We start from the raw sequence: 8867 nt of genomic DNA, 5'->3' as shown, positions 1-8867 counted from the left end.
TCACTTATTTGGCATTTTACCCAAAAGTTGCTTTTTTTTGTTTTTCTCTGGTTTCAATACGATTATGTAACACTTTGGAAGAAATATACAGAATAACAATCCAAAGCTTGAGGCTAAAATAGCAAATATCTCCACAGCTACAGTGAATTTACCAGGAGAGCTGACATAAGATGGAATAAAGGTAATCCAAACTGCACAGAATATGAGCATGCTGAATGTGATGAATTTGGCTTCATTAAAATTATCAGGCAACTTCCGTGCTAGAAAAGCCAGTACAAAGCATAAAACAGCCAGGAGTCCTATGTAACCCAGCACAGCCCAGAAACCTATAGCTGAACCCAAATGGCATTCTAGAATTATCTTTTCCTTGTAGCGCTTTAGATTTTTAAATGGAAAAGGAGGGGAAATTGTTAGCCAAAGCATACAGATAACGACTTGTATCAGTGTGAAAGCAAGAACACTGAGTCTCTGCTGTGGAGGCCCAAACCATTTCATGACATTACTGCCTGGAAGTGTAGCCCTGAAGGCCATTAACACCACTATTGTTTTCCCCAGAACACAGGAGATGCAGAGGACGAAGGTGATCCCAAACGCTGTGTGACGCAGCATACAGGACCACTCAGAGGGCTGACCAATGAAAGTAAGTGAACAGAGGAAACACAGAGTCAGAGAGAAGAGCAGCAGGAAACTCAGCTCTGAGTTGTGGGCTTTGACTATTGGGGTATTTTTATATTTGAAAAATATGTGTAATATTGCCAATGTCATAAATGTACCAACAATAGAAACAACTGTTAACAAAATTCCTATAGTTTCCTCATAAGACAGATATTCAGTTTCCTTCTTTATACATTCATCCCTGTGTGTATTTGGCCAGTAATCTTGATAGCATTGTTCACATTTAATAGAATCTGTTGTGGAGTAAGAAAGAAAACAATAAAAATGGGAAGTTAGATACACATCTGAATACAGGACACATATTTTGGTTTAATTAATCTAGTTTGTTACAAGTATCATATATCCTTTAAAACAAGTAGAATAACTTGTCAAACACATCTAGCTGTTTCTATACCTGTCTTGTTACTGATCTCTCCTTCAGCACATGGTATACAGTCAAAGCAGCACACAGGCTTTCCTTTCTGCACAGCCTTCCTGGTGCCGGGAGGGCAATTTTCACTGCACACAGATGTTGGCACCTACAATCAATGGGAATATATTTAGGTTTTTTTTGGTTTTTTTTCTTGAAATCAACGTAGCAGTTGTCATTTCCATATGAAAAGTGCTTTATTTAAGGCCAAAATAAAATGTTTATTTTATTCTTGCCTTATTAGTATTTTGTGCCCACAAAATAGAAGGCATGTTTAGTGTTAATCGACTGTTAACAGGGATAGTTGAGTCATAAAGTCCAACAGTAACAAAGTTGTGTTGCAGATGTTTACTTGTTTGCCAGTTTATCACCTCATATCTCGCAGCAGGGTCACCGTTTTTATCAAAATAAACTTCTTCACCATCTTTAGTTTTGAAATGCACCATTTTGAGCTGTTTTAGAAACTGAAGAAATAGAGCAAAGTTCATTTGTTTTTACAAGTAATATCATTTTTTTTTTTTTTTTAACCCACAGAATAACTGCATTGCCCATTAAATTAAAACATTTTGGCAAGGATTTTGAAGAAGTGCTAAATGTGTCTTCTTTATCTTTAAGTGCAGAATCATTAACTCACTGTGAGAGGATCAGGCTGCTTCTTTGTAGAGCATGTTTCTTTACATCCAAGAAGGTCATGTAGGGTATGGGCAATAGCATAAACCCCTTTATACACATTGTTGAAATATGGCATCAAGGACATGTCAGTGAAGGTGTTGTCCATTTCAGACAATTCCTCCTCTCCTGTGCATGATGGTGAGTGCTCTGAATCATTCTTAACTGTATATTTACAATGAAATAATGTCTCCCAGTATTTAGTAAAAATGGCACTGTCTACAGATTTCACTCGATTTAAATCTAGAATGAAGTCCTTGAGACCTGTCACCTCTGCTTTTGGGACAGCCAGTCCTATGGCTCCTTGCAGTATGTTGTGTTTGTCCATTGTGGCAAGAACTGGATTTAAGATCCAGGCCTCAGTTCCCACCCACTGGTATCCAGTGATGTTGTGCTCATAGAATACATCCAGCAAAATCTCCATGTCTGAATGATCAACAAATCCTACTATCACTTGAGAAGTGGAGCTTTTGATCTGCTCAATGATTCTCAAAACTTTCTCTTGTGAGTAGGTTTTAAAAAATGGAAGGGAATATTCTAAGCATATGCCCAACTGCTCTGCGACTTCAGTAAATGCAGCCATTCCACTGTTTCCATAGTCATCATCTCTTCTTATTGCTCCCACCCAGGTCCAGCCAAAGTGCCTGACCATTTCTGCCAGTGCTCTGCTCTGGTGGTAATCACTGGGAATAGTGCGCAGAAATGAGGGATATTTCCTTTTGTCACTGAGACACTCACAGGTGGCATAGTGACTGATCTAAAATCAGATTGACATATCTCATAGACAATGTTATTAGCTTCCAGCTATCTTAACAGCACATGCAATTGTAAGTCTATTCAAAAAAGAGTTTTCAGCTGAATGTTTCACTTGGAACAGTGTGTAGGAATGAGGGATATTTATTTTTGTCATAAGACACAGGTGGCAGATTGACTAATCTATAACACATTCAAGCAGGTGTATCAGGTAATATGATAAGTGTATAGCCATCATCATTGCATATGACATTAAAATTGGTGATAAAACATCACGTTTTTTTATCTAACAATTAAAATCATTTAATAGACATTGATTAAACTTTTGGAATCGTTTACATTTTAAAGCTTTTAAATGATTTAAAAGACATAATTCCCTAAGCACTTACTAAGGGAATGCTGAAAGGTCCAATACTCATAGCAACAGCCATGGACACTGATGAGAATGACTCTCCTATTATGGCTTGTACCTGGGCTGGTTTTGTACAGGGTTTATTTGAGACTGATTTCTCATTTCCATTAGCAAGTGCCATAGCCACCTGTACCCCCACTACTTTAGACATACAGGTGTCATATATCTTATAGCCCAGGGAGACACCAGGCAGTAAAGAAGAACTGTTGTTGATCTCCTCTACTGCAAACATCAAGGACTGTGAAAACTGTACGGCTCTGACATCAAGACTAGATAATTAAAATAAAGGACAATATTTTAGGATAAAGACTTAAGGATCCTTCAGTGTTGTCACTCTTGATATTTTAGAATATTACAAGTTCACAAATTGTTTGAAATGCTCACTTTATTGCTTACCTTGTGCATTTCAGCGGAGGTGGTTTAACCAGATAGGACAAGTCTGTGATCTCCCAACTGCTATGAAAAGGAAAAATCCCTCCAACTATGATATCACCATCCTTTGATAGTTGAGGGTATACAGACTCTCCTAGCAGGGTACAGTCAGTCCCGTTAGATTTGGAAAAGCTGATGATGGTCATTACTAAATGCAAGAGAGCAAATACAGGCTCCATCCACATATCCAGGTCAAACTGTAGAGATAATGCTTTAGAATGTCTGGCAGATGTGATATTTCAGCTGGTTGAACAGGAAGGATATGTGGTATTTATACAGATAGAAAGGTACATTCTCTATGGTACAGTTTTACTGGTAGGCCAGTGTCAAAGGAGGTGTGACTTCAAAATGTGAGCAGAGTAGCCTGGTTTATCTGTGTATTAAAATTTGCCTGTCAAATCTGTACCTGTTGATTGAAAATTAGATCTGTCTCTGCACCAGCTATTCATACTGCCACTCCACCTTTATATGCTACAATATGTTTTTTTTGTTTTTTTTTTTTTTGCTTTTTTATCTTTTTTTGCTTCTTTTTTTTTTTTGGCAGTACTTTGTCTGATTAGAAAGCCCAACATATCTGGGTAGTGTTGAGTAATGTTGAGACACTTGTACTTTTGGCACAAATGTATAAAATATGCAGTTTTAAAAAATTATATATATATATGCGCGCACACACACACACACACACACACACACACACACACACACACACACACACACACACACACACACACACACACACACAAGCACTATTAATAGTAATAGTTGATAGTTGATGAAAAAAATGGTGGCTTTATATTAGAAAGTTTTTTTACACAATAAAATACAGAATTTGTTGAAATTTTTGGTACCCTGAAGACCCAGTCCAGTATATTTGGATCCTTTTGAAATTTTAGAATAATTTGTTCTAATATATTGTCCATCCAAGTTTGCAGAGGTTGTAACCTTGGCCACACTAAAGTGACATATGTAGTCTGTTCGCTCACTTATTTTGCATTTTACCCATAAGTTGCTTTTTAGTGTTTTTCTCTGGTTTCAGTATGATTATGTAACACTTTGGAAGAAATATACAGAATAACAATCCAAAGCTTGAGGCTAAAATGGCAAATATCTCCACAGCTACAGTGAATTTTCCAGGAGAGCTGACATAAGATGGAATAAAGGTGATCCAAACTGCACAGAATATGAGCATGCTGAATGTGATGAATTTGGCTTCATTAAACTTGTCAGGCAGCTTCCGTGCTAGAAAGGCCAAAACAAAACATAGACTTGCTAGAATTCCTATGTACCCCAGTACAGCCCAGAAACCTATAGATGCACCCAAATTACATTCTAGAATGATCTTTTCCTTGTAAACTTTGAGATTTTTAAATGGAAAAGGAGGGGATGTTGTTAGCCAAAGCATACATATAATGACCTGTATGAGAGTGAATGCAAGAACACTGAGTCTCTGCTGTGGAGGCCCAAACCATTTTATGACATTACTACCCGGAAGTGTAGCCCTGAAGGCCATTAAAACCACTATTGTTTTCCCCAGAACACAGGAGATGCAGAGGACGAAGGTGATACCAAACGCTGTGTGACGCAGCATACAGGACCACTCAGAGGGCTGACCAATGAAAGTAAGTGAACAGAGGAAACACAGAGTCAGAGAGAAGAGCAGCAGGAAGCTCAGCTCTGAGTTGTGGGCTTTGACTATTGGGGTATCTTTGTATCTATAAAATACAACTAATATTGCCAGTGTCATGAATGCACCAACAATAGAAACAATTGTTAGCAAAATTCCCATAGTTTCTTCATAAGATAGGTATTCAATTTCCTTTGTTATACATTCATTCCTTTGTGAGTTTGACCAGTAGTCATGATAACATTGTTCACATTTGACAGAATCTGTTGTGGAGTAAGAAAGCAAACAATGGAAATGGGAAGTTAGATATACAGGAAAAATAATCAGCTGAATAGTCTTCAAATCTACTTTGTTACAATATTCATGTATATCTGTTAAATGTAGGAGATCATTGCGCCTGTAATATTTTTAATCACTGCAGTAATCCCAATAATTAATTATTTTTTGTTTTTATTTTTTGGCATTTATGTACCTGTCATATTACTGATCTCTCCTTCTGCACATGGTATACAGTCAAAGCAGCACACAGGCTTTCCTTTCTGCACAGCCTTCCTGGTGCCTGGAGTGCAGCTCTCACTACACACCGATATCGGGACCTATAATCAAGGGAAATATTTAGTTAGTAGAAGACATAACAGGTGCATAGTTAAATGTGTTCTTCAAATTCACATTACAAGTATCATCTCCATATAAGGAATTCTTTACTTATGAGCAAATCTGACCTTATTTGTATTTTGTGCCCACACAATAGAAGACACGTTTAGAGTTAATCGCTTATGAACAGGGAAAGTGTAGTCATAAAGTCCAACAATGACAAATTCATGGTGCTCTTCTGCACTTGTTTGCCAGTTTATGACCTCATATCTTGCAACAGGGTCACCGTTTTTATCAAAATAAACCTCTTCACCCCCTTTAGTTTTGAATCGCACCATTTTAAGATGTTCTAGAAACTGATGAAATAGACCAAAGTTTATTTGTTGGTAAAAGTTATATTATTTAAAATGCACTGTAAAGAACATTGCTTTACTAAGTGTTATTTTGGCTGCATTTTTGAATTGGTGCTAAATGTGTGTTCTAAAGGTCAGTATGCAGTACAGGGACAGTGCTACAACAGACTATTAACTTACTGTGAGAGGATCAGGCTGGTTCATTCTTTGACATGTTTCTTTGCAGCCGAGAATATCATGTAGGGTATGGGCAATAGCATAAACCCCTTTATACACATTATTGAAATATGGCATCAGGGACATATCAGTGAAGATGCTATTCATTTCAGATAACGTCTCTTCTCCCGTGCATCCTGCGGAGCGTTCTGACTCATTCTGCACTGTATATTTACAATGGAAAAATGTCTCCCAGTATTTAGTAAAAATGGCACTGCCTGCAGATTTCACTCTATTTAAATCTAGAATGAATTCCTTCAGACCATTCACATTTGTATTAGGGACAGCCAGTCCTATGGCTCCTTGCAGTATGTTGTGCTTGTCCATTTTGGCCACAACTGGATCAAAGATCCAGGCCTCAGTTCCCACCCACTGGTATCCAGTGATGTTGTGCTCAAAAAATGCATCCAGCAACATCTCTAAGTCCCCAGCATCGACAAATCCCACTATCACTCGAGAAGTGGAGCTTTTGATCTGCTCAATGATTCCCAGAACCTTCCTTTGTGAAAAGGTGTTATAAAATGGAAGGGAATATTCTAAGCATATGCCCAACTGCTCTGCGACTTCAGTAAATTCAGCCATCCCACTGTTTCCATAGTCATCATCTCTTCTTATTGCTCCCACCCAGGTCCAGCCAAAGTGCCTGACCATTTCTGCCAGTGCTCTGCTCATGTGGTAATCACTGGGAATAGTTCGCAGAAATGAGGGATATTTTCTTTTGTCACTGAGACACTCACAGGTTGCACCGTGACTGATCTAAAAACACATTTGTACAGGTATCTCGTATATTGTTTAGAAGTTTGCATTCATCATCATAATGACATATGACATTAAATTGTTGATCAAATAGTTTCACATTCATGGTTCTTTTTCTGACAATTAAAATGATGTTTTGCTAGACATAAAATCTTTATAGTTGCATAAATTCTTACTAAGGGAATGCTGAAAGGTCCAATACTCATCGCAACAGCCATCGACACTGATGAGAATGACTCTCCTATTATTGCTTGTACCTGGGCTGGTTTTGTGCAAGGCTCATCTGAGACTGATTTCTCATTTCCATTAACAAGTGATAGAGCCACCTGAACCCCCACTGCTTTGGAAGTACAGGTGTCATAGATCTTATAGCCCAGTGAGACACCAGGCAGTAAAGAGGAACTGTTGTTGATCTCCTCTACTGCAAACATCAAAGACTGGGAATATTGCAAGTTTCTGACATCAAGACTGCAGAATAAATAAAGAAAATACAATGACATTATTTTAGAAAAAGACTTACATCGGCTTCGCCATTATTTACATTTTAATATATTACATGTTCTTACACAGTGTCAGAAATACTCACTTTACTGCTTACCTTGTGCACTTCAGTTGAGGTGGTTTAACCAAATAGGACAAGTTTGTGATCTCCCAACTGCTATGAAAAGAAAACATCCCTCCAACTATAATATCACCATCCTTTGATAGATGAGGGTATACAGACTCTCCTTGCAGGGTACAGGCAGTCCCATTAGATTTGGAAAAGCTGATGATGACCATTACTACATGCAAGAGAGCAAAGGTAGGCTCCATCCACCTACAGACTGGAGATAATGGCTAAGAACTTCTGGCAGGTCTGACGATTCACTTGGTTGAACAGGAAGGATATGTGGTATTTATACAGATAGAAAGGCAAATTCCATATGGTAAAGACACCAATGTCAAAGGAGGTATGACTTTGAAATGTGAGCAGAGTAGCCTGGTTTACCTGTGGATTGAAATCTGCCTGTAAAATCTGTACATGTGGTTTGAAAATAACCACTCCAGCTTTATTTGTTACAATGAGTATTATTTTTTAATTAATAATCACTACATCTAAACAAGGACATAATTAACATATATTATGCAGTATGATGAGTTTCCAAATGATCATGGCTGATTGAAATGTTTCCCTTCTTAATTTGTTTGTGTTAGTTGGGAATAAATGTAATTTCTATTAAATACAGTATTTATTAAATATAAATATAATGTCTTCATTTGCATGATATCTACATCTTAGTTACACTGACATACATTCAAACACATACTGCTGGTAATGTGGATGAATTCAGAACAAGCTTTAGAAGTCAGAGAGAAAAAAATATGTATTTGATGAAACAGAAGAACTGGCTCTGGTATGAAACAGAAGATTTGTATATTACTGCTTTTGCCATTTGGAGGCTGAAAAGATCTAGTGATTACATGTATTTGTGTAAGTGATCTGTAAACTGCACGTCTGTAAAGTGCAGGCTGGGGGTGTTTTAGCATTTGCATTTTCTATGAAATCAAATCAGCTGCTAAATGTCAGTGACATTAGAAGTGGTGGATGAAAAATACAGTACCACCACACACACAAAGTGTCTATTTGGATTGGTCTGTTATGTTATACTGGTCATATATTGGTCTGGTTGGTCAGTGGTAGCCTAGGTAGCACATTGTACTCATGTACTCACGATATATGTTTGAATTTGTCAAATTACTTATATCTTGAACACCACTTTAATTTTAGCGAAAATTGTTAATTAGCATTAACCCTGTGAAATTTCAGGGCATTTCCTCTGTTTTTACATATTTAAAACAAATAATTAACTTTAAGAGTACTTACATATAGCATGATACCAATTGTTAATTATAATTAAAGACTAATTAAAGACATGTATTAATGAGTATTAACATGTACGCAGGAATCTAGTACCACTGCTTAGAAATACCTCC

At 37.3% G+C, this 8867-nt stretch overlaps 2 protein-coding genes across 2 annotated transcripts; both read right to left on the bottom strand.

Annotated features, from left to right (window-relative positions):
• LOC113569011 (extracellular calcium-sensing receptor-like) lies at positions 1–3529 on the bottom strand. The gene is made up of 6 exons (XM_035525284.1): positions 3315–3529; positions 2896–3187; positions 1719–2510; positions 1321–1548; positions 1070–1193; positions 1–908 (listed from the first exon to the last, which is right to left on the bottom strand). Exons 1-6 carry the CDS (start codon positions 3527–3529, stop codon positions 1–3), a joined length of 2559 nt encoding a protein of 852 aa, XP_035381177.1.
• Positions 3530–4329: 800 nt separating this feature from the next.
• On the bottom strand, positions 4330–7706 carry LOC118241184 (extracellular calcium-sensing receptor-like). Its single transcript, XM_035525285.1, has 6 exons — positions 7492–7706; positions 7070–7361; positions 6102–6893; positions 5697–5924; positions 5447–5570; positions 4330–5237 (listed from the first exon to the last, which is right to left on the bottom strand). Exons 1-6 carry the CDS (start codon positions 7704–7706, stop codon positions 4330–4332), a joined length of 2559 nt encoding a protein of 852 aa, XP_035381178.1.
• Positions 7707–8867: the final 1161 nt, after the last annotated feature.

Source organism: Electrophorus electricus, chromosome 4 (genome assembly GCF_013358815.1).
Source record: "Electrophorus electricus isolate fEleEle1 chromosome 4, fEleEle1.pri, whole genome shotgun sequence".
Classification (NCBI taxonomy): domain Eukaryota; kingdom Metazoa; phylum Chordata; class Actinopteri; order Gymnotiformes; family Gymnotidae; genus Electrophorus; species Electrophorus electricus.
Note: the sequence above shows the minus strand (reverse complement) of the source record. Positions and strands in the feature narration are given on the sequence as shown.

Bases quoted from the DNA above. Each gene is read 5' to 3' on its own strand.
- LOC113569011 (XM_035525284.1), bottom strand. From the start codon at position 3,529: ATGGAGCCTGTATTTGCTCTCTTGCATTTAGTAATGACCATCATCAGC. The intron at 1,549-1,718 runs GTGAGTTAATGA...CTATTTCTTCAG, and splicing joins AGCAGCCTGATCCTCTCACA to TTTCTAAAACAGCTCAAAAT. The intron at 1,194-1,320 runs GCAAGAATAAAA...CATTGATTGTAG, and splicing joins GGGCACAAAATACTAATAAG to GTGCCAACATCTGTGTGCAG.
- LOC118241184 (XM_035525285.1), bottom strand. From the start codon at position 7,706: ATGGAGCCTACCTTTGCTCTCTTGCATGTAGTAATGGTCATCATCAGC. The intron at 5,571-5,696 runs GTCAGATTTGCT...CCTTGATTATAG, and splicing joins GGGCACAAAATACAAATAAG to GTCCCGATATCGGTGTGTAG. The intron at 5,238-5,446 runs GTACATAAATGC...ACTCCACAACAG, and splicing joins AGAGATCAGTAATATGACAG to ATTCTGTCAAATGTGAACAA.